General features: G+C 43.1%; 1 protein-coding gene across 1 annotated transcript in view; it reads left to right on the forward strand.

Moving 5' to 3' along the window:
• Positions 1-26,061, forward strand: part of LOC139539205 (striated muscle preferentially expressed protein kinase-like) — a 111,573-nt gene that overhangs the window by 74,827 nt on the left and 10,685 nt on the right. Inside the window, exons 17-28 of the mRNA XM_071342106.1 lie at positions 5,300-5,468; positions 5,965-6,064; positions 10,231-10,431; positions 10,726-10,783; positions 16,231-16,308; positions 16,497-16,669; positions 16,756-16,782; positions 17,049-17,201; positions 17,435-17,477; positions 18,806-18,874; positions 18,955-21,586; positions 22,044-22,199. Coding sequence (XP_071198207.1) covers positions 5,300-5,468; positions 5,965-6,064; positions 10,231-10,431; positions 10,726-10,783; positions 16,231-16,308; positions 16,497-16,669; positions 16,756-16,782; positions 17,049-17,201; positions 17,435-17,477; positions 18,806-18,874; positions 18,955-21,586; positions 22,044-22,199 — 3,859 coding nt within the window. The remainder of the gene's footprint in view (positions 1-5,299; positions 5,469-5,964; positions 6,065-10,230; positions 10,432-10,725; positions 10,784-16,230; positions 16,309-16,496; positions 16,670-16,755; positions 16,783-17,048; positions 17,202-17,434; positions 17,478-18,805; positions 18,875-18,954; positions 21,587-22,043; positions 22,200-26,061) is intronic.

A 26,061-nucleotide genomic window follows, 5' to 3' on the forward strand; every position in this document is an offset into this window, starting at 1 on the left:
ACGTCTACAACCTTGTCATACACCCTGCTGAAAGATTGTAACAGGTTGTAATCGAGCCCTGGTCTCTAGCACGGGAACAGAATACCTGGTGGTCTCAGGTTCGACTACTCCAAATCATATTGGCTCTGACACAGAAACACAAGCATTGCAGGTCCATTGACCCAACTAAATTCCCCTCACACCCTACAGTAACCTGTGGATCATGAGAGAACTTTCATAAATCGGCAGTGCGTTTATAATCTATTTATTGACACTTCATGTAGAGTCCTGTAATAGTTAATTTGAAGTGCGACACCTTTGGTTATTCATAACACATCCATAAAGACTCTATATCACTTGACCCTGTACCCTCCCTATTCCTAACACAAGAGGTAAAATAAAAGTGAAAACAATACAAATACACAAATTGTCATGCCCTGACCATAGAGAGCCAAATTGGACAACGTGGAGGAGAGTGAACGGAGGGGAGAGTTAGAGACCTTCGAGGAGTTGTTGGACAAATTGGAGGAGAGTGAAGCGAGAGAGCTGTTGGTTTGGCGTAGTATGCACGGCATTCGCCCTGAGGAGTGTGTTAGCCGTCCGGAGCCGCCTGTGCCAGCTCTCCATACTCGTCCCGAGGAGCGTGTCATTTGTCCAGTACCATGTGGGCCGGTTCTACGCACCAGGTCTCCAGTGCGCCTCCACAGCCCAGGACGACCTGTGCTAGCTCCCCGCACTCACCGTGCGGAGTGTGTCATCGCTCCGGCACCATTTGTGCCAGTTCTACGCACCAGGTCTCCAGTACACCTCCACAGCCCAGTATGTCCTGTGCCTGCTCCTCGCACTCTCCCTCAAGTGCGCCTTCCCAGTCAGGTACGTCCTGTGCCTGCTCTTCGCACTCTCCCTCAAGTGCGCCTTCCCAGTCAGGTACGTCCTGTGCCTGCTCCCCGCACTCGCCCTGAAGTGCGCGTTCCCAGTCCAGAGTTTCAGGCGACGGTCCCCAGTCCAGAGCTTCCGGCGACGAGTCCCAGTCCAGAGCTTCCGGCGACGAGCCCCAGTCCAGAGCTTCCAGCGACGAGTCCCAGTCCACAGCCTCCTGCGAGGGTTCCCAGTCCAGAGCCTCCTGCGAGGGTTCCCAGTCCAGAGCCTCCAGCGAGGGTTCCCAGTCCAGAGCCTCCAGCGAGGGTTCCCAGTCCAGAGCCTCCTGCGAGGGTTCCCAGTCCAGATCCTCCTGCGAGGGTTCCCAGTCCAGATCCTCCTGCGAGGGTTCCCAGTCCAGAGCCTCCGGCGAGGGTTCCCAGTCCGGAGCCTCCAATGATGATCCACGGTCCGGTTCCTCCGGCGACGATCCACGCACCAGAGCCGCCACCGAAGCTGACGTATCCGCGAGCGGAGTGGGTACTTCGCCCCGCACTGGAGCCGCCCCCAACGTTAGATGCCCACCCGGACCCTCCCCTATTGAGTCAGGTTTTGCGGCCGGAGCCTTTTATTCTCTATGTTGGTTAGGTCGGGGTGTGACTCGGGTGGGTTATCTAGGTTATTATATGTCTATGTTGGCCCGGTATGGTTCCCAATCAGAGGCAGCTGTTTATCGTTGTCTCTGATTGGGGATCATATTTAGGCAGCCTTTTTCCCACTGGGTTTTTGTGGGATCTTGTTTGTTTGTGTGTAGTTGCCAGGTTGCACTGCATTTGACTTCACGTTTCGTTTTTGTTCTGTATTGTTTTAGTGAGTTTCTTTAATTAAACATGTGGAACTCTACGCACGCTGCGCCTTGGTCCGTTAATTCTACAAACGATCGTGACACAAATACACTTGTCCCCGAGCTGGCGGATGAATGGTTCCTGCCTCTGCCTGCTGGAGGTACTGCATGTTGGATCCAACCTTGAAAGTAACAACAAAGAAAGTTTAGCTGGTCTGTTAGAAATGCCTTTGTCACATTCTGGATAAGGGCATTTCTGTGCTGCACTGAGAGGACAGATGGACTGCATTGTAGAAATGGTTCTACTATGTGTTATTATTTAGCCTGTATACTTACAGGTTGTATATTAGGGGTGAATCATTTCCCCAGTCATTCTGTATGATGATGGAGGCAGGTTGGCAGGAACCACCTTCAGGGCCACATCGCCAAATGGGTCTATTGGGGAAAACAACATTTCAAACAAATGTCTAATTATTGATTTGATCAGGAAAATATATTGGAGCAGGGCATTAATATGTCAAATGCCATAGTAAACCAATAAAGTATGATGTCAAAAGCATAATTATGATTGGCGTAGTATATTTTTCATGTTGTCTTACCGTTAGACGGGTTTCAACATCTTTTGCGAGGTCACTTTCCCTCTCCTCCTATGGAAGACAACAACTTATGCCCGATGCCACTCTGTCACTCATAGCCCATCACAGGTCACCACTGCATTTGAAGAAACACAAAAGATAGATATTTTAAAACAATGTCCAAGAGTGAATAGATGGATGCTCAAACCATAACTTTTATCAAATGTCTTAAATGAAAGGTGTTTTATCTGTCCTAACCTGTCAGCGATGTTGGCAGTTAGTGCAGCAGTCTGGGAATGAAGTTGTTGAGGAATGGGATGAGGTAGAGGAGGAGGGCATCTCAAGCACTGGGGAGAGCTTGGGTCTCAGTGCCTTCAATAATAAGGATTTTCCACTCTGTTGTCCTGCACAAACAGTGTCTGTAACAATACAAAAGTAAATATTATAGAGACAATTTAGGCCTCTTTCATTTACAAATCTCATGACAAGAGTGTGGCTTTGAGATATAGCTACTGTAGTACATAAGGGGGATTTCTATTTAGCTGAGCCTATTAGCTACAGTACCAGTCAAAAGTTTGGACACACCCACTCATTCAAGGGTTTTTCTTTATTTTTAATATTTTCAACATTGTAGAATCATAGTGAAGATATCAAAAATATGAAATAACAGAAATTGAATAATTTAGTAGTCAAATCAAAATATATTTTCAAAGTAGCCACCCTTTGCCTTGATGACAGCTTTACACACTCTTAGCATTCTCTCAACCAGCTTCATGAGGAATGGTTTTCCAACAGTCTTGAAGGAGTTCCCACATACGCTGAGCACTGGTTGGCTGCTTTTCCTTTACTCTGTGGTCCAACTTATCCCAAAACATCTCAAATGGGTTGAGGTCAGTTGATTGTGGAGGCCAGGTCATCTGATGCAGCACTCTATCACTCTCCTTGGTCAAATAGCCGTTACACAGCCTGGAGGTGTGTTTTGGGTCATTGTCCTTATGAGAAATAAATTATAGTCCCACTAAGTGCAAACCAGATGGGATGGCGTATCGCTGCAGAATGCTGTGGTAGCCATGCTGGTTAAGTGTGCCTTGAATTCTAAATAAATCACAGATAGTGTCACCAGCAAAGCACCCCACACCATCACACGTCCTCCTGCATGCTTCACAGTGGGAACCACACTTACAGAGATCATCCGTTCACCTACTCCGTGTCTTTGTGAGAACCAAAGATCTCAAATTTGGACTCATCAGACCAAAGGACAGATTTCCATCTGTCTAATGTCCATTGCTTGTGTTTCTTGGCCCAAGCAAGTCTCTTCTTATTATTGGTGTCCTTTAGTAGTGGTTTCTTTGCAGAAATTCAACCATGAAGGTCTGATTCACACAGTCTCCTCTGAACAGTTAACATTGAAATGTGTCTGTTACTTGAACAATGTGAAGGATTTATTTGGGCTGGAATTTCTGAGGCTGGCAATTCTAATGTACATCCTGTGCAGCAGAGGTAACTCTGGGTCTTTCTTTCCTGTGGCAGTCCTCGTGAGAGCCAGTTTCATCATAGCGATTGATGGTTTTTGCGACTGCACTTGAAGAAACTTGACATTTTCCGGATTGACTGACCTTCATGTCTTAAAGTAATGATGGACTGTCATTTCACTTTGCTTATTTGAGCTGGTCTTGCCATAATATGGACTTGGTATTTGGTATTTTACCAAATAGGGCTATCTTCTGTATACCGCCCCTACCTTGTCACAACACAACTGATTGGCTCAAACGCATTAAGAAGGAAAGAAATTCCACAAATTAACAAGGCACACCTGTTAATTGAAATGCATTCCAGGTGACTACGCCATGAAGCTGGTTGACAGAATGCCAAGAGTGTGTGCAAGGCTGTTATCAAGGCAAAGGGTAGCTACTTTGAAGAATCTCAAATATAAAATACATTTTTTTTGGTTACTACATGATTCCATATGTGTTATTTCATAGTTTTGATGTCTTCACTATTATTCTACAATGTAGAAAATAGTAAAAATAAAGAAAAACCCTGGAATGAGTAGGTGTGTCCTATATTTTGACTGCTACTGTAGCTAGCTACATTTCGTATTGATATAGCTAGCTATATAGCTAGTTAGCTTATGCTGCTAGCTATCTAGCAAGCTAACATTAGCAATTGCTCTGAAGTCACCAACATTATTTGAAATAACTATTGAAGTAGCCATGCAGGCATGTACACAGATTAGGGTCTACAGTACATGTGCCCGAGTACCTGCCCCTTTGCCCTCCCACTCGCCAAGCTCCCTTATGGGTGGTGGTATAATTATTTAAAACAAAATTGTATACAGTTTTTCATTTTCGACATAGTGACACATTCGACATTCAACATTGTCACATTTGATTTTGGTTGTCATATCACACAGTTATGCAGCATTTATGAATCCTTTATAAAGTGTGACACACTGTTGTAGATTATTTGTGACGTTTATGTCGTGTTTCTGAAGGCTTTGTGAAGGCTTTCTGAGGCCTTTATAAGCTGCACATAATTTAAAGGGCAACTCCACCACTTTTCAACCTTATTTTCATTATCTCCATCACAATTCCATTGTCTACATATATGAAAATTGCTAATTTTTATGTTTATAGGAAGAAATAAATATCAAGTTGAAAAGTTCTACTCAATGACATCATCAAAAGTTAAAACATTTTAAAAACTGTGATTTTTAAACACTATGAGATTCTTGGTAATGTGGGGAGCAAGAAAATACCCTCCTTATGGCTAAAAACGTATTGTAAGTTTTGAAAATCACCGTTTTCTTTCTTCTTTTAATCCTACTCTATGATTTCAAAGAGAAGCATTTTTTAGGACCTTGTCTTTTTTCCCACAGATCATATAAATGCACTATTTTCCCAAATGTAGACAATGGTATGGTGATAATGAATATGAGGTTGAAAAGTGGCAGAATTTCCTTTAAAGCGGGTCCACATTATATGCATGCTTATTTTCATGAAATGTGATTAATTCCAGAGTGACATATTGTTTTTTGTTTTAGGATGATACATTGTTGTGCGAGAGTAGTCACATCACCTTTGTGTATGATGACAACGAATGCTCCCTTGTGCTGCTCAACACAAGTCCAGAAGATTCAGGGGTGTATACCTGCACAGCCAAGAACCTGGCTGGTTCTGTGTCCTGTAAGGCTGAGCTCACCGTGCGCACAGGTAAGCCTTGGGGTACCATTCAATCAAATATGCATTCCAGTATTGACACAGAGGCATAGTCGTCTGATGTTTTCAGACCTCAAAGTAGACGAATGATGAGACATATCCACATCCTAGGCCACCAGTTGCATCGTTTCAGCTATATGCCTTAATCCCCAAATTACAGGAAAATATTAGTACCGTCTAATTTCCTGGTTGTTTTATTCTGTGATTATCTTTTCTATTCATTTAGGATATTTGAGTTGACAGCCGGATCTACACAACCGATGTCGAAGGACGTGGATTCATCTTGACATTAGACTACTTTTGAGACCTAAAAACATCTGTCAAACTATCATTTTGGAGTGAATAGTCAGATTGTTGAGATGCAGCTATGTAGAGGCAGATGTAAATTAGCAGTTGGGAATGTGATTAACACAGGCCCGAACACTATGAAATGTGGGCCTGTAATTAGGCTACATTGTAATTGTGTCCTCACTTCTGTGCTACCTTGCAGTTAAAGAAGACAAGGAGGATACAATGGAGGACGAGGAGACCGTTCTCAGGAAGATGCGCCGGCTGACTGATTACTATGACATCCACAAGGAAATAGGGAGGTAAGGCACCCGTTTGTAAATAAAGCTAGAAAAAAAGAGCGACATAAACTAGATGGTAATTTTCCATTAAAAAAAATTGTGAGACTTGCTTCGGCACACCCTGCGTGAACATTGGGAAACGAATGGGCTGGTGTTCAGGCGATATGAACGGGTCTGTAAACCCGGTGTGATTGGGTTGAATATTCACGAAAACTTACCCGGGAATGAACAGCATCTCTCAGGGTGTCCTGACAACGTGTGTGTGTGTGTGTGTGTGTGTGTGTGTGTGTGTGTGTGTGTGTGTGTGTGTGTGTGTGTGTGTGTGTGTGTGTGTGTGTGTGTGTGTGTGTGTGTGTGTGTGTGTGTGTGTGTGTGTGTGTGTGTGTGTGTGTGTGTGTGTGTGTGTGTGTGTGTGTGTGTGTGTGTGTGTGTGTCTGAAAAACTCCCGATCACTCTCTCCCACCGAATTGAAACTTTTACAAACCTACAATACTCACTCTCTCACCTCATAAATCTCAGAACCTTGCCATGACGAAGGCATCAAGGCATGCGTACAAAGTGGTGAAAATGCTAGCTGGAAATTGCTAGCTAACGTTATTGCTAATTTGCTACACCAGCTGCAGTAGTCAACACTAAAACAGTCTTTAGGCTTGTTTAGAAAACATACCGTTACTCTGTATTGTTACTATCAAACATCCACTTTCCAAACTATGGTTGCGCAAACCGGACAAACTCGTTAAGCACACATTTGTTTCCCTGAAAGGAGCCAGTAATATTAACATTAGGCTATACAATGCTACTTTTTAAAACATCTAAACCCACTTTCACATTATACATTCACAAAAAATAAAAATTTGTTAAAATGCTATATTTAAATACATTTTGGAAAAACTTTAACCATTGATACACAAATGAGTAGGCCTAACATTAGCTAGGTAGCTATACACATCACAAATATAAGTCAAGTCTATTTGTCAAATACACTGGCTGTGCGTTAAACCGTAAACAAACTATACAGGTATTCATTCGCGGACAGGTTTGAATTTACACTTCACCTTATATAAAAGCATTTTAATGTTTGATTTGTTATATAAAAAAATTCAGTAATGACTCCAAAAAAGGATGGCACTCATTCGTTTTTATGGCCAGAAAGAACTGCCTTTAGCTGAGAACTGAGGAAGTTTGCTTGCAATACCAAGAAGTCAAACAACTTTGGGACGTAAAGACCCCAAGAAATTGGGCAACTACCCCTAGTGGCGAACGTAGGAACTGCAGTCAAATAGGTCGGAGAATAATAATTCTGTCAAGGAAACGTTATTTAATTTTCTTTTTTGCGAAATAGAGGCATATTAAGACAAAAGCAACAAGACACAGTGTGTGAATGATAATAAATTAGTGCCGGAATTGAACAAATAACTATGCAAATGGTAAGCATTGGCCGAGTAACAAGTTAAAAAATAGGATTTTGATTCCTATTCAATGTTCTATAAATAGGACTTCTTCACTGTCAGTTTTGTCCTATTATTTTTGGTTGAACAGTGAAGCAATCAGAATGGAGAAAACACATTAAAATCACAGAATTCATTTGTTGCCATCCTAGGGCGTATTTACAACTTGTATTATTCAGAAACATCAAATACTGTCATACAGTCAAAAATGTAAAAAATACAGTGTTATGATATTTTGGCCATATTGCCCAGTGTTAGATATACAGTCCCTTTGGAAAGAATTCAAACCCATTGACTTTTTCCACATTTTGTTAGGTTACAGCCTTATTCTAAAATGTTCCTCATCAATCGACACACAATAAACCATAATGACAAAGCAATAAAACAGTTTTTTTGACATTGTTGCTATTTTATAAAAATATTTATAAATATTAAATTTACATAAGTATTCAGACCCTTTACTCAGGACTTTGTTGAAGCACCTTTGGCACCAAAAGTCTTCTTGGGTATGACGCTACAAGCTTGGCATACCTATATTTGGGGAGTTTCCCCCATTCTTCTCTGCAGATCCTCTGAAGCTCTGTCGGGTTGGATGGGGAGCGTTGCTGCACAGCTATTTTCAGTACTCTCCAGAGATGTTCGATAGGGACACTCAATGACAGTCAGAGACTTGTCCCAAAGCCACTCCTGCATTGTCTTGGCTGTGTGCTTAGGGTCGTTGTCCTGTTGGAAGGTGAACCTTTGCACCAGTCTGAGGTCCTGAGCACTTCGGAGCCGGTTATCCTGAAATTTCCATCCCTAACTATAACATTTTCCGACAAGATAGAACTGCCAAAGGGGGCGGAGTTGCAATCTACTGCAGAGATAGCCTGCAGAGTTCTGTCATACTATCTAGGTCTGTGCCCAAACAATTTGAGCTTCTACTTTTAAAATCCATCTTTCCAGAAACAAGTCTCTCACCGTTGCCACTTGTTATAGACCACATTCAGCCCCCAGCTGTGCCCTGGGCACCATATGTGAATTGATTGCACCCCATCTATCTTCAGAGCTCATACTGTTAGGTGACCTAAACTGGGACATGCTTAACACCCCGGCCGTCCTACAATCTAAGCTTAGATTCCCTCAATCTCACACAAGTGATCAAGGAACCTACCAGGTACAACCCTAAATCCGTAACCATGGGCACCCTCTTAGATATCATCCTGACCAACTTGCCCTCTAAATAATCCTCTGCTGTCTTCAACCAGGATCACAGTGATCATTGCCTCATTGCCTGTGTGCGTAATGGGTCCGCGGTCAAACCACCACCCCTCATCACTGTCAACCGCTCCCTAAAACACTTCAGCAAGCAGGCCTTTCTGATCGACCTGGCCCGGGTATCCTGGAAGGATATATTGACCTCATCCCGTCAGTAGAGGATGCCTGGTTGCTCTTTAAAAGTGCTTTCCTCTCCATCTTAAATAAGCATGCCCCATTCAAAAAATGTAGAACTAAGAACAGATATAGCCCTTGGTTCACCCCAGACTTGACTGCCCTTGACCAACACAAAAACATCCTGTGGCGTTCTGCATTAGCATCGAATAGCCCCCGCGATATGCAACTTTTAGGGAAGTCAGGAACCAATATGCACAGTCAGTTAGGAAAGCTAAGGCTAGCTTTTTCAAACAGAAATGCACTAATTCCCAAAAGTTTTGGGACACTGAAAAGTCCATAGAGAATAAGAGCACCTCCTTCCAGCTGCCCACTGCACTGAATATAGGAAACATTGTCACCACCGATAAATCTACGATAATTGATCATTTCAATAAGCATTTTTCTACGGCTAGCCATTCTTTCCACCTGGCTACCCCTACACCCGCGCAACATCTCAGCACCCCCTGCAGCCACTTCATCGACCTGGCCAAGGCTTTCGACTCTGTCAATCACCGCACTCTTATCGGCAGACTCAATAGCCTTGGCTTCTCAAATGACTGCCTCGCCTGGTTCACCAACTACTTCTCAGATAGAGTTCAGTGTGTAAAATTGGAGGGCCTGTTGTCCGGACCTCTGGCAGTCTCTATGGGGGTGCCACAGGGTTCAATTCTCGGGCCGACTCTTTTCTCTGTATATATCAATGATGTCGGTCTTGCTGCTGGTAATTCTCTGATCCACCTCTACACAGACGACACCATTCCGTATACATCTGGCCTTTCTTTGGACAATGTGCTAACAAACCTACAAACGAGCTTCAATGCCATACAACGCTCCTTCCGAGGCCTCCAACTGCTTTTAAATGCAAGTTAAACTAAGTGCATGCTCTTCAACCGATTGCTGCCCACACCCTCCCGCCCGACCAGCATCACTACTCTGGACGGTTCTGACTTAGAATTTGTGGACAACTACCTAAGTGTCTGGTTAGACTGTAAACTCTCCTTCCAGAGTCACTTTAAGCATCTCCAATCCAAAATTAAATCTAGAAATCGGCCAAACATACCCTCGTAAAACTGACTATCCTACCGATCCTTGACTTCGGCGATGTCATTTACAAAATAGCCTCCAACACTCTACTCAGCAAACTGGATGTAGTCTATCAAGGTGCCATCCGTTGTCACTCATGCCCCATATACTACCCACCACTGCGACCTGTACGGTCTCGTTGGCTGGCCCTAACTACGTATTCGTCGCCAAACCCACTGGCTCCAGGTCATCTATAAGTCTATGTGTTACCTCCAAATCAATCGTTTTAATTTATTTTTTCAGAGGGGCTTTCTCCTATGTGAAACGAGTGACGCAGAAGGTTGGTAAAATGGAGTATGCTTCCAAGTTCATCTCGGCCCGAGCCAAGAGGAAGGCATCTGCTCTGAGAGAGATGAACCTACTGTCTGGGCTGCACCACGAGAGAGTCCTGTATTTCCATGATGCCTTTGAGAAGAAGAATGCAGTCATCATTGTCACAGAGATGTATCCTTTTGGGAGATCATACTGACTGGTGCCTGTCACATAGATTACGTATACCATTTGACTTGAAAATTGGGGAAATTGGCAGCTATAATGGTCTTTTTTATGGTAGACACACGCATACACATACGCACTTGCATTCACACACACGCAGGCGCACACCCACACAATCACATGGTGACAGTAATATGCATAAAGTTCATATGTTGGACAATTTTTGCCCCCATTCATCTCATATCATAATTATGGAGTATTTTCAGTGTCAGAAATGTATTTCTCCTTGATCAATGCGTCAAGATGCAATGAGGAGTTGCTGGAGAGGTTAACAAAGAAATCTACAGTAATGGAGTCAGACGTGAGTTGGTTACTGTGTGCTTGGAGGACACTCCTTACAAAAAAATAATTTGTTGCGGCACTTCCCGCAAGTTTTTGGCAAATTTGCTGCAAACTAAATAGTGTGCTACAAAATGTCGCCAGAAGTTTGCAAATGTTTGTCACTAATGGTGAATCTGCGGCAAACCTTTGGCAACAATAATATTTATTTCCATTAGTGGCAAAAAGTTTGCCAGAGCTTTTTTTAATTAATGATCTCATAATTATATTTGAATCTGTGGCAAACCTGTGTCAAACAGTTTACCAGAAGCCTTTTCTGGGTAACACGTGAGTTCCAAGACAAGTAACTGTTGACAACCAGTCAGGGGGAGAAGAAAAATCACTTAGAAAATGCAAAACAAGTTTTCCAGCTAGCTACCTACCAAAGTTGTCTGGTAAGTGTCTAACTTATTAATTAAACTTCCTAGTAAACTTCAAAATGGTGTTAAAAAAATTATGCCTGGTTAGCAATGTCATGTTTTATGGATTAGAGTGAAACACCTTTTGTTGCTATATCAGTTTCACTCTGTCAGCACCACCAGCTAGTGCTCAACTAGCTAGCTAAGGTTAGCTATCATACTTTTGCACAATTGATGTGATAACTAGCTAGCTAACTAATTATTTGCCTAAACACCATTTTTGGGTGAATACGTTTCTGTCTTTGTTAGCTGACACAGCTAGCTAAGGTTGCAACAATATGAGCTGACTTGACATCAAAGCAAAAATGTACTTTTGCAGATGGATACCCTTCCCTTACCCATGATGTTGAAAAACGCGGATTTGGGAAGAGGATGCATCAACAACCTGGAAAGATGTTTGTGGTGGACTCACTCATAACACTTTTTTGAGTGATAAATTACTATTGTGTTCAAGCTTGATAAGGTAAGTAAATCAAATGTATTCATAAAGCCCTTCTTACATCAGCTGATATCTCAAAGTGCTGTACAGAAACCCAGCCTAAAACCCCAAACAGCAAGCGATGCAGGTGTAGAAGCACGGTGGCTAGGAAAAACTCCCTAGAAAGGCCAGAACATAGGAAGAAACCTAGAGAGGAACCAGGCTATGAGGGGTGGCCAGTCCTCTTCTGGCTGTGCCGGGTGGAGATTATAACAAAACATGGCCTAGATGTTCAAATGATCATCGATGACCAGCAGGGTCAAATAATAATAATCACAGTGGATGTCGAGGGTGCAACAGGTCAGCACCTCAGGAGTAAATGTCAGTTGGCTTTTCATAGCCGATCATTCAGAGTATCTTTATCGCTCCTGCTGTTTCTAGAGAGTTGAAAACATCAGGTCTGAGACAGGTAGCACGTCCGGTGAACAGGTCAGGGTTCCATAGCCGCAGGCAGAACAGTTGAAACTGGAGCAGCAGCATGGCCAGGTGGACTGGGGACAGCAAGGAGTCATCAGGCCAGGTAGTCCTGAGGCATGTCCTAGGGCTCAGGTCCTCCGAGAGAAAGAAAGAAAGAAAGAAAGAAAGAAAGAAAGAAAGAAAGAAAGAAAGAAAGAAAGAAAGAAAGAAAGAAAGAAAGAAAGAAAGAAAGAAAGAAAGAAAGAAAGAAAGAAAGAAAGAAAGAAAGAGAGAGAGAGAGAGAGCATACTTAAATTAACACAGGACACCGGATAAGACAGGAGAAATACTCCAGATATAACAGACTGACCCTAGCCCCCCGACACATAAACTACTGCAGCAGAAATACTGGAGGCTGAGACAGGATGGGTCGGGAGACACTGTGGCCCCATCCGACGGTACCCCCGGACAGGGCCAAACAGGCAGGATAGAACCCCACCTACTTTGCCAAAGCACAGCCCCCACACAACTAGAGGGATATCTTCAACCACCAACTTACCATCCTGAGACAAGGCCGAGTATAGCCCACAAAGATAAATGCATGTATTATTCTCATAAATATAGCCCATACATTCATTCTTTGTAACAATTAGATCTTTAATTTCTTCAAACAAGTAGCTAGCTCATCTTGATCATGTGTTGTCCCTTACCTCTTTCTTTCTAGAAGCAATCAGTTACAAGGCAAAAACACAGATTGAGACCTTCAATCAAACTGGGGACAGAGAAATATATTTGCAGCAGGTCAAGGCTTCTTGCATGCCTGGCTTTGAGATGTAAGTTAACAATACTTCATTTTGGAACAATAATAGATACTGCCATATTAGGCACAACTCAATTTTATGTTGCTTTTCTTCCACCCAAGCCTTATACACCAGAGTCAGGAAGAAGAGACAAATAGTAGACAATGGTCTAGATTGAATATCATAATTAGATGATTCGTTTGAATCAATTGTGCAAATCTTTTAAACTCTGGTAGATTTAAAAGGCCTAAGTTCCAGTTTATTCTAGCTAAATCATGTTTATATAGCATTTATACAAGGCAGAAACATTGTTTCCTTGCTGATAAATATAGAGAATGCCAGTTTTAATGAGAGGCATAGCAACATCAAGGCAACTTTGTAACAGCTGACCCTGTTTTTCCAAAACCTACCATTTAAAAATAGAAAATGTTTTCAGTAATTGCTTTCAGTATCCTAATGTTGTTTTTGTTTTGTGTTTTCTGAATGTTTCAGTGCATGCATTCAACAAGCTTTGGACAAAGGACTTCACAGGGCCGCCAGCTTCAAAGTTCACTCAAAAAGGCAATAGTTCTGACCTGGGTTTGATTTTGTTTTTGTTGTTTTAAATGATTTCAATTTTGTTAATTCTCTTTTAAACATCCATTGGTTGAAAGCTCATTGCTCAGTTATCGCTTGGCTCAAGTAAATTCTGTAGTTGCCCTTTTAAACATCCTATGGTCAGCATCCCTGTAGTTTTCACATTTCTCTCATGTAAATGTTGTAGCTTCATAAGAAAATTAAAACTATTTATTTGTGAAATATTCAGACTTTGCAATTTTTTTTCATTAGCATTGTCACGCCCTGGCCTTAGTATTATTTGTTTTCTTTATTATTTTAGTTAGGTCAGGGTGTGACATGGGGTATGTGTGTGTTTTGGGTGATTATATGGTATAGTGTTGGTTGTAGTGTATGGGTTTGTGTTGAGTGTATGTATCTAGGTATGTCTATGGTTGAGTGTAGGTGTTTAGGAAAGTCTATGGTTGCCTGATTTGGTTCTCAATCAGAGACAGCTGGTTATTGTTGTCTCTGATTGGGAGCCATATTTAAGGTAGCCATAGGCTTTAGGTGTTTGTGGGTAATTGTCTATGTTGAACGTTTGTTGCTTTTTGTTTGCACTACATTTATAGCTTCACGGTCGTTTGTTATTTTGGTTAGTTTGTGTATAGTGTTCGTCTTCGTGTTTTTCCTCTTCTAAATAAAATATGTTCTTTTCACGCGCTGCGCCTTGGTCCGTCTCTCCTCCACACGATCGTGACAAGCATGCTGAATATTTCAAGTTATGTTGGATTTATTTTGTATCTCTTAAGACATTGAATACATTGAATATTTAATACATTTAGTATGTTTAGTTTTCTCTGTGAAAAGTTAATTTAAAGTTATATTACATTGCATATTCATAATGAGTTTGCAGCAAATATGCGGCAAACAGTAGAATGTTTGCCACGCGTTTCCCAGATTTTTTGCCAGAACTTCACAAGTCACCACATATTTGCCTCAACAGTTTGCCACAAAATGTATTTGACTACAAAAATATGAGCTTGCAGCAAATTGCCCAAAGATTTGCCACAACTGTTTGCCAGAATATGTTTTTTTCGGTAAGGGACTTCATTATGGGGTCATGAGAAACAGTGACCTCTATTGAAAGATCATTGATCTCTTGCCTGTAGCAACCAACCTGGCCCCTAGAATTATTCTCTAAGCAGACACAAAGAAAACCAAGTAAATCCACACACTTTTACAGGAGTAAATGTGACCTTGTATAATACAGTCAGGTCCATAAGTGGAATGTGACACAATTTGCATCATCTTGGCTCTATACGCCACCACAATGGATTTGAAAGGAAACAATCAAGATGTGTTTTAAGTGTGGACTTACATCTTTAATTCAAGGTTTTTTTCAAAATGATTGTATGAACCATGTAGGAATTACAACCATTTTTATACATAGCCCCCCAATTTTTGGGGCTCTAAAGTAATTGGACAACTAACATAATCATAAATTAAATTGTGTGTTTTAATACTTTTTTGCAAATATTTGCAGTCAATGACTGTCTGAAGTCTGGAACCCATAGACATCAACAGATGCTGGATTTCTTCCCTAGTGATGCTCTTCCAGGCCTTTACTGCAGCTGTCTTCAGTTCCTGCTTGTTCTTGGGACATTTTGCCTTCAACAAGTAAAATGCATGCTCAATTGGATTCAGTTCAGGTGACTGACTTGGCTATTGCAGAACATTCCACTTCTTTGCCTTAAAGTATTGGGTTGCTTTCGCAGTATGCTTCGAAGGTCATTGTACATTTGCACTGTGAGGCACCGTCCAATGAGTTTTGAAGCATTTGGCTGAATCTGAGCAGATAATATAGCCCTTAACACTTCAGAATTCATCCTGATGTTTTTGTCAGCAGTCACATCATCAATAAATACAAGGGAACCAGTTCCATAGGCAGCCATACATGCCCACGCCATAACACTACCTCCAAGTACAAGTTGATCTTTGTCTCATCTGTCCATAGGATGTTGTTCCAGAACTCTACAGGCTTTCTAAGATGTTTTTTGGCAAACTCTAATCTGGTTGTCCCGTTTTTGAGGCTTACCAATGGTTTAAATCTTGTGGTTAAACCCTCTGTATTTACTCTGGTGAATTATTCTCTTGATTGTTGACTTTGACACAGAGACACCTACCGCCTGGAGGGTGTTCTTGATCTGGCCAACTTTTGTGGAGGGGTTTTTCTTCACCAGGGAAAGAGTTATTCTGTCGTCCACCACAGTTGTTTTCCGTGGCCTTCCGGGCTTTTTGGTGCGTTCTTTCTTTTTAGGAATGTACCAAATAGTTGATTTGGCCACATTTATGTTTTTGCTATCTCTCTGATGGGTTTATTTAGATTTTTTCAGTGTAATGATGGCTTGCTTCACTTGCAGTGACAGCTCTTTGGACTTCATATTGAGGGTTAACAGCAACCGATTCCAAATGCAAATGCCACACTTGAAATCAACTCTAGACCTTTTATCTGCGTACTTGTAAATTAACTAATGAGGGAATAACACACACCTGGCCATGGAACAGCTGAGCTGCCAATTATCCAATTACTTTGGATAAAAAGGGGTGGGATCAGTTATAAAATCAGTTATAAAAAAGTGTTGTAATTCCTACACTGTTCATCCGATTTGGATGTAAATACCCTCAAATTAAAGTATGCACTTTCAGCTCCAATATGCTGTGGTAGACAGCTAAAATAAAAACTTGGTCAATGTCCAAATATTTATGGACCTGACTGTACCTATGCTTGGTATACCTGCAGATCCGCTCCTGCATGAGACAGTTGCTGGAGGGTGTGGACTACCTTCACCATCAAAATATCATCCATCTGGATATAAAGGTAAACACGTCTTCACTTAAAAGAGAGTTTTAAAGATATCTCACGAGAGGGATTCTGGTTAGTACTGTTTTTTTGTTTGTTTTGCAGGTGTGCGTTTAGACAAGGAATGTGTACCCCTGAATGCAGTAATTTGTCAATATGATGATCTTGATTCTGAACTCTGACCTCATCTTTGGGATTTCCCCTAGCCTGATAACATCCTCATGGCAGACCACCAGGGTGATCAAATCCGCATCTGTGATTTCGGAAACGCCATAGAGCTCACACCCGACGAGGCTCAGTACTGCAAATACGGCACACCAGAATTTGTTGCCCCAGAAATTGTCAACCAAACTCCTGTGTCCAAGGCAACTGACATCTGGTAAAAACGCTGAAGGCCATGAAAGTGTTAAAAACTTGATACATATCACACATGGATCCTCTCTAATTCTCTGCTTTGTCTTCCAGGCCGATTGGAGTCATCACATATCTGTGGTAGGTACACGTGAAATGTGTCTTTAAATTTGGTGTGATCCATAAGTATTTATTACAATTTAAGCATGGATTTATGCATATGCACACTTTACAAGCCAATGGATAAATTAACACCACATATGTACCTGACGATTCCTATTTGTATTGCTATGAGAGGGACCTTATCAAACATGCCATCGACCTGCAATAATATTGGAACGTGGCCCTAGAAATCAGTGAACAATTAGTGAGAGGAAGAGAAGTTCACAGGTGTTTCTGCATTTCAGCCTGACTGGAGTGTCTCCGTTTGCTGGAGAGAATGACCACAGATCCGTGCTCAACATCAGGAACTACAATGTGGCCTTTGAGGAGAGTATGTTCGCTGACCTGTGCCGAGAAGCCAAGGGATTCATCATCAAACTGCTGGTGGCAGACAGACTGTGAGTGGCAACTATAGATTTTAACATGTTCAGGCCAAAACTTGAGATGTCCATGTGCTAGTTCAAATTTCAGGTAAATCATGCATTTGATTGAATACATGTTCAAGACAATTTCAGTTGCAGTTATCAAGATAGGATGTGTCCCTTCACATTTCTTTAGTGCTTATACATTTGTGGGCTTCTTCGCCCTCACTAGAAATCAAATGTAAAATGGAATCATGCCATCCCTTTAGGAGGCCTGATACAGAAGAGGGTCTCCGTCATCCATGGTTCAAGGTGAGACATGTAAACTTTGACTCATATGTGACGCACAACACACAATTGCTTCAGGGATCTGTTCTGACTTGAGATGCATCATCATGTACACTATATATACAAAAGTATGTGGACATCCCTTCAAATTAGTGGATTCGGCTATTTCAGCCACACCCGTTGCTGACAGGTGTATAAAATTGAGCACACAGCCATGCAATCTCCATAGACAAACATTGGTAGTAAAATGGCCTTACTGAAGAGCTCAGTGACTTTCAACGTGGCACCGTCATAGGATGTCAACTTTCAAACAAGTCAGATCGTAAAATTTCTGCACCCTGCTAGAGCTGCCCCGGTCAACTGTAAGTGCTGTTATTGTGAAGTGGAAACGTCTAGGAGCAACAACGGCTCAGCCGCGAAGTGGTAGGCCACACAAGCTTACAGAATGGGGCCGCAGGCTGCTGTCTTTCCTCAGTTTCAACACACACTACCCTGCCCAAACTGCCTCTGGAAGCAACGTTAGCACAATAACTGTTTGTCGGGAGCTTCATGAAATGGGTTTCCATGGCAGAGCAGCCTCACACAAGTCTAAGATTACAATGCGCAATGCCAAGTGTCTGCTGGAGTGGTGTAAAACTCGCCACCATTGGACTCTTGAGTGATGAATCACGCTTCACCATCTGGCAGTCCGACGGATGAATCTGGGTTTGGCGGATGCCAGGAGAACGCTATCTGCCCCGAATGCATAGTGCCAACTGTAAAGTTTGGCGGAGGAGGAATAATGGTCTGAGGCTGTTTTTCACGTTTCGGACTAGGCCCCTTAGTTCCAGTAAAGGGAAAACTTAACGCTACAGCATACAATAACATTCTAGATGATTCTGTGTTTCCAACTTTGTGGCAACAGTTTGGGAAAGGCCCTTTCCTGTTTCAGCATGACAATGCCCCCCATGCACAAAGCGATGTCCAAGCAGAAATGTTTTTTTGAGATCGGTGTGGAAGAACTTGACTGGCCTGCACAGAGCCCTGACCTCAACCCCATCGAACACCTTTGGGATGAATTTGAACGCCGACTGTGAGCCAGGCCTAATCGCCCAATATCAGTGCCAGACCTCACTCATGCTTTTGTGGCCCAAGTCCCCACAGCAATGTTCCAACATCTAGTGGAAAGCCTTCCTAGAGGAGTGGAGGCTGTTATAGCAGAAAAGGGGAGACCAACTCCATATTAATGCCCATGATTTTGGAATGACTTGTTCGACGAGCAGGTGTCCACATACCTTTGGTCATGTAGTGTAATTTGGTAAGATATTGAGCATTTTCAAAATTACACATGCTAATCATTTTTTTTCATACAGACCCTTACCAAGGGGAAGGCAATAAGCACAGAGACCCTCAAGAAGTTTGTGGCTCGCCGAAAGTGGCAGGTCTGTCATCAAAGCGTATTTAAAAAAAATTGAATTGTATCTGCTTCCATCTTATATTTGATTATGTACGTCTTTTGCAGCGGTCCCTTATCAGCTACAAATCCAAAATGGTCATGAGGTCCATCACTGAGTTGCTGAATGACTCATCCAGCCACATCTCCATCGCTGTTCCCAGACACCTCAAAGAGGGCTCACCCCCACCATCATCGTCCTCTGACTCCGACGAAGATATTGACAAGCTGCCCTTCATTCCAATGCCACTCAGTATGGAGTTCTCCGGATCAAGAATGTCTCTAAATGAGATCCAGGAAGGCACAAGCCGGTCAAACGGCACTATTGACAGTTCAGGGTCAGCAGTCACCCATGGCCAAGAGGCGATGGAGTGTGAATATATGGGGAAATTGAAAGAGGCTGGAGATTCCACAGGTAGGTGGCGCGCCAGGAAAAGTTTGACGCAAGAAAATGACAAGGGGTCTTCGGATGAGGAGTTGGCAGAGTTGGCGCAAGTATCTGAGAATGCAAGAAGGCCCTTGTGCAGAGGCTCGAGCTTGGAGTTGGACAAGCCAGAGGGAGGACCCAGAAGGGGGCATCTGCATAGAGGGGGCTCTGCTGACAGCGCGTTGCTACTCCACATCGTTCCAGAAGATAGAGCAGACGACGAAATCACTGAGAAAGGCCGACAAGTCCTCAAAAAGGCGGTATCCATGGAGTTGCCTAGGAGGAGCGTGAGTCCAGGTCCTCTGAGTCAAGATGACTATGCTCACAAACTGGAGCTGATGAGGCAGAGGTTGCTCCGAGGTGGCTCCGTGGACAAGAAGATGAGCGGCCTGCGAGGACCCCTGCTGGAGACACTGGGTATGGATGATGGAATGGAGCATTCGTCGTCGCTGGAGCGCTACTCGCGCACTACCCGCTTATGGGTTCCTCCGTTAACCAAGGCAGTCTCCAGCGACGAGCCCAGAGAGGACGTGCCTAAACCCAAATTCCTTCGCAAGAGCGCCTCCTTCAGTCAAGGAGATGATGCAGAGCCCGTTCCTCTGCACCGACGCACCGGGGCACCACTGGAAATCCCGCTGGCTCAGATAGAGGAGCGAAGGCTCAAGGAGGCCATATCCATGTCTGCTATCACTGAGCCATTTAAAAATGACTCCTGCACCGTGACTCCCAGGGAACCTACCCCTAAACTTCCCACACCAAGCCCAGTGCCTACGGAACAGGAGACATTAACTAAGTTGGAGGAAGGGGACTCGTCAATAGACAAGGAGATTAAGACTGAGAAGTCCATTCGTGAAAAAACGATAATGGAACCAGAGTACATGGCCCCGAGGGAGACTATCCCTCCTTGGAGGGAGTATAGCCCTCCTGTGAGGGTTCTTACATTAGAGGAGCAAATTAAGAAAGATAAAGAAGAGATTGAGGAAAATGACACTGTTCCTGTTGTTGAAGAAAAAGATAGGGAAGTTGAAGAAGTACACAAAGAAGTACAAAAAGAAGTAAAAAAAGTAGAAAAGGAACTGAAGGCACAAGTGAAATCTTCTGAGATGGTCATTACTACAAGTTCTAATAGGGTCACGCCAGCACCAGCATCTTCAAGGGCACCAGCAAATGTTGTGACTCCCTCTCCACCTGCCCTAACTGTGCTCCCAGACGGTAGGACCTCTGCGTACACTAGCATAATGCAGACCATCATGGTCCCCTTGCTTCAGCCCCTAGTTAGCCCCCTGTTAGCAGACTCCACCCCTGTGGTTGTTCCAGTCCCTGCGCAAGCCCCATTTCTAGCACCAACATTTATAAACACACCTACATCTGTCCCTGGCCAAACAAAGCCAGTCACTCTGCTATCCACACCAGGGGAACACCCTGCAGTCTATTCAAGGGTGGCATCCCCCGTGCCCAAGGAACCGAGTCCACCCAAGGTTTCCCCATGCCCTACACCCCAGTGTGAGCTCTCGCCAGTGGGACAAAACCTCCACGACATTGCCTCTGAGGAAGTATTTGAGGCACGCTTCAAAAAGCGTGAGTATTCTCCAACGCGAGGCCTGCAGCTTCTCAACTGGTCAAAGCCTGAGGATAAACCAGTAGCCACTTTGGACTCTGCCAAGTTAGGCGAAGATGTATACCGACCTGGGCCCATTGGAGCGCCGTTGGTGTTTGTCCCCAGGAGATTGGAGGAAAAGTCCAAGTCGGTGCAGGATCTCCGCGAGGCCCAGAAGGACGAAGGCTTTATGAGAAGGCTTTCCATGCGTCTGAAGAGGACTCCGTCAACCGAAAGCAAGGAAGAAAAGCCCAAGGAGGAAGAACCAGTGACTCCCAGGCGCCGGGAGAGGAAGGAGGTGGAGATGATGAGGATGGATGGGGGAATAGAAGCTGAGGCGGAGCAGGAGGACAAGGAGCCGGAAAGGCCCAACCAGTCACCGGTTATGGCCATGCGTAGGAAGATCGAGTCGACGGTGTCCAGGATATCCATGAGGATCCGCAGCACCTCGGAGGAGAGAAGGATAGCGTCCGAGGAAAGGGAATTCAACAAGCCAGAGAGCAATAAGACACCCCTGTTCTCCAAACTGCACAGGTCGACTTCTGAGGGACGTAGCCTAAAGAGTATGGCTGGATCCGGTATCCCTCAAAACCAGCTGGCTTCTCAGTCAGGCACCGGAGCCTCCTCAGGGTCCATGGAATCTATGTTCAGCATCAAGTCGGAGAGAGCATCCAAGGGTACGAGACTTCTTCCCCTTGAAAATGTTCAATCAAATATAGAAATAACATTTATTTTGAATTAACATGTTCCCCCTGCACCTGAAAAGGTCATGTGTTAATTTCAAGATGATTACTGAGCAGAATTAGACGAAATGTAACTTTAACAATGAAAATGTGCATTTTCACTGCACAGACACAATGTCACTATTATGCGGTGCTTGAATCCAATTTTAAGGATGCAGGTTCATTTAAGAACTGGCACATGTAAGAATCAAAACACATTTTTTTTTAATACAATTATGCAAACCTTCCCACGCCCTTCCTCAAGCAAACCTTTGTTCTTACATACTGAGATGACATACAAGAAAAAAATAACAATCTTCCAATAGAGGCTTCACTTTGTGTGCTAACCTCACCTTTTTTCTTCATTACTATTTCTGTTGATTTCACTTTGAGTTATATTTGTTCCCTCCAGCAGGGGCAGAGGTAGGAAGGAGGTCCCGATTGGACCGTGTGGGCCTAACCAGAGCTAGCAAGAAGGACAAGATGGTACCGGAGTCTCATATCCCCACGGCTATTGCCAGAGAGAATGACACCCTAAGCTCCCGCTTGTACACCAGACTGGCATCTGGTAATCCTTAAAGCCCTTGATTTCTTAAAATTCAACCAAATTACAATATTTAATATTGGTTTCCTTACTCTGTAAGCAGTCAGCAGTCAGTGGACAAGGAGAAACAGCAATCCATGATGATGCCTTGGATTTGTTTACCTGGCTGCTGTCACTAAATGTTAAAAAAAAAATGCCTGTCAATGTACCCCAAATTAGCATATGTTAAATATCAAGCCAAAATCATCCCTAAGTGTCTGAAATTGATTATGTAGTGCAATTCAGTTGATTTGAACTTTCCTGATTTCTGCAGTATTGCATTGGCCCAAGCAAGCAGCAACAGCACTGAACTTCTCCCCCTGAGTACTGCCTGTTGTCAACGTGTCAATGCAGTTAGTTAGCTAGGTTAATAGAAAATCACCTGGCTAGTTGTAGCAACATTATCCAGCTATCAAGTCAGCTAATAAGCCATAGTCATCCCTTCTACAAATTGAATTTGGAGGCGTGGAGAATAACTGCTACAATACCAGATTAGCTAATGGTAAATCAGTCACACTTAGATAACCAAGCTAGCTATTGAGGTGCATTATTTCAAGATTGCATATACAGTGCCTTCGGAAAGTGACTTTTTCCACATTTTGTTACATTACAGACCTTATACTAAAATGTATTAAATAAAACAATTTCCTCAGCAAAGCGAAAACGGTTTTTTTGAAATTTTCGCAAATTTATAAAAAACAAAAAACAGAAATACCTTATTTTCATAAGTATTCAGAGCCTTTGTAATGAGACTCGAAATTGAGCTCAGGTGCATTTTGTTTCCGTTGATCATCCTTGAGATGTTTCCACAACTTGATTGGAGTCCACATGTGGTAAGTTCAATTGATTGGACATGATTTGGAAAGGCACACACCTGTCTAAGGTCCCACAGTTGACAGTGCATGTCAGAGCAAAAACCAAGCCATGAGGTCGAAGGAATTGTCTGTAGAGCTCCAAGACAGGATTGTGTCAAGGCACAGATCTGGGTAAGGGTACCAAAAAATGTCTGCAGCATTGAAGGTCCCCAAGAAAACTGTGGCCTCCATCATTCTTAAATGGAAGATGTTTGGAACCACAAAGACTCTTCCTAGAGCTAGATGCCAGACGGAAGCCACTCCTCAGTGAAAGGCACATGACAGTCCGCTTGGAGATTGCCAAAAGGAACCTAAAGACTTTGACCATGAGAAACAAGATTCTCTGGTCTTATGAAACCAAGATTGAACACTTTGGCCTGAATGCCAAGCGTCACGTCTGGAGGAAACCTGGCACCATCTCTACGGTGAAGCATGGTGGTGGCAAGATCATGCTGTGGCAATGTTTAACAATGGCAGGGACTGGGAGACTAGTCAGGAGTGAGGCAAAGATGAACGGAGCAAAGTTTAGAGAGATTCTTGATGAAAACTTGCTCCAGAGTGCTCACGACCTCAGACTGGGGCGAAGGTTCACCTTCCAACAGCTAAGACAACGCAGGAGTGGCTTCGTGACAAGTCTCTGAATGTCCTTATGGCCGCTTATCCACAAGGTCTGCCATGAGAGGTGACTGTATAGTTCCCTTAAGGAAAAGCACCTTTAGTAAATCCGCTTTCTCTGTGAGAGCTTCCCATGTCTGGAATACACTGCCATCAGACACACATAACTGCACCACATATCACACTTTCACAAAATGCATGAAGACATGGCTAAAGGTCAATCAGATTTGTGAACATAATCCCTAGTTGTGTATTGCCGCTTTCCATGTTGTCTTGTCTGTAGTTTGTGAGGTGTGGAAACACTCTGTTGCTTGTCCTACGTTGCTCTGCGTGTGCTCACTACTCAATGATTGTCTATATTGTAATTGTTTTTAATAACCTTCCCAGGGACTGCGGTTGAAAATTTGCCGGCTGGCTAAAACCGGCACTTTTACTGAAACGTTGATTAATGTGCACTGTCCATGTAAAAATAAAATAAACTCAAACTCAAACCTTGAGTGACCCAGCCAGCAGGGGCGAAAATCTGATATCAACTTTGGAGGGGACAATTACATAAAATTTTCTCAAGAGCAATTCCTGAGGGGGACACCAAAGGTAGTGCTGTAACACATAGCCTACGTTGTAATATGTTAAATGTATATTGAGGAACCATAATCACTACTACTGGATAATTGATAGGTACAGTAGTTAACTGGAGGGTTGTCCCAACTTGTTTAAATCATTATAATACTACTACTAATAATAGTTATAGCAGTGTTCCTTATCAGTCCAGTATGTATGCAGGTATTTGTACTTACAACGAGCAATACCAAGAAAGGCCAGTAGGTGACAATGGTACTGTACACTCTATGGGTGCAGTTTTCGTAAATACAATGAACATGGTGTGATCACATCTAAAATAATCTCCATTGAGACAAAGTTGGTCTCCGTATTGAATTGACCTTTTAATTTAACTTTTTCTGATACATTTATATAGTCATTAAATATGTGCCACTGGCCTGAGTCTACTACAATAGCTTTACAAGAACAAAAAGATACAAATAAGTACAGTTCTAAAAGCAAAATAACTACTTCAATGAATAACCAAAATAAATCAACCAAAATATCCTTCAGTCAGTGTCTCAACTCTTCAAACAGCAGCTATGGACAAGTATGTCACACAATGTATGCAATTTTAAATACAATAACATTAAATAAATATTTAGTAAGTGTACTGTCATGTACTAAAAACTGAAAACTACTAAACAAAAGAACAAATATCATACTATACACCAGGGGTCCATGGACCCCTAGGGGTCCCTGGTGTAGTTGCAAGGGGTCTGTGAAATAAAAAAAGTGTAATGAACGTATTCAGTACCACAAGGTTTCCAGTAACTTTACATATAATATAGAGGGGGTGGAGGTCCCTGAGGACCGCTCAAAACCTTGCCTGCCTTGACTCAAAATATGCAGGGGTTCCAGTACCCCAAAAAAGGTTGAAAACCACTGCTATACACACTACTGAACAAAAGAACCGAACATATGTTTGCGGGTTTCAATGGATCCAACCAATTGCTGGCAGATATTTTCCGTCTTGAGACTGTCCAGCCTGTCTTTATGTACATTACAGACAACTGCCCCGTTCAGTCTCTCTTGGCCCATGCAAGCCCGTAGCCAAGTCTTTAACCTGCGGAGTGCACTGAAACTCCTCTCAGCCTCACATGAACACACTGGCACCACAAACAAAATTCTGATCAGTACCTCAACTTGGTCAAACAACCCCTGCACCTCCACTGGAAGCCTCCTGGGGACCTCTGCTGCCTCTCCACTGCTGCTACAGGGGTATTTGTTGTGAAAGAGATGGATCTGCACTGAAAGAGAATCTATGTTCACCTCTGGGTACTGATCTAGAGACTCATCCAACTCCCCCGTGAGAAGCGCTCTTTCCAACTTTTGCAGGACGTTTAGACTGTCCTGGTCAAAACGGTCGCCAAACTGAACCTCCACACCATCCAACACTTAAAAAATGTCTGCCCTATAGTGATCCACTGCTTTGCCAGCAAATCGTCTTGAGTGCGTCTCAATGGATTCAATAGAGTCAATCAATGTTGTTGCTTTCTCATACAGTCAAAGGTAGCTTTTGTCATTTCTCTTGCCCCTAAGAGATGACCGCACACACTCGACTGCAGCCTGCATACCAGAGACAGTCTGAGTTTTCTTCTGCAGTGAAATGTTTAGACGTTCAAGCTCTCCAAGAACAGCAGAGGCAAGTGTGAGGCCCAACACAGTCATGCCTTTGCTGAAGTGCTCGAATAAGCCACTGGCAGTTGAAGCTGTCTTGGATGCAGTTTTTGCCATCTCTTCTAGGCTGCTTAATACCCGCTCATACTGCCCTAGCA

This window comes from Salvelinus alpinus, chromosome 14 (assembly GCF_045679555.1).
Source record: "Salvelinus alpinus chromosome 14, SLU_Salpinus.1, whole genome shotgun sequence".
Classification (NCBI taxonomy): Eukaryota; Metazoa; Chordata; class Actinopteri; order Salmoniformes; family Salmonidae; genus Salvelinus; species Salvelinus alpinus.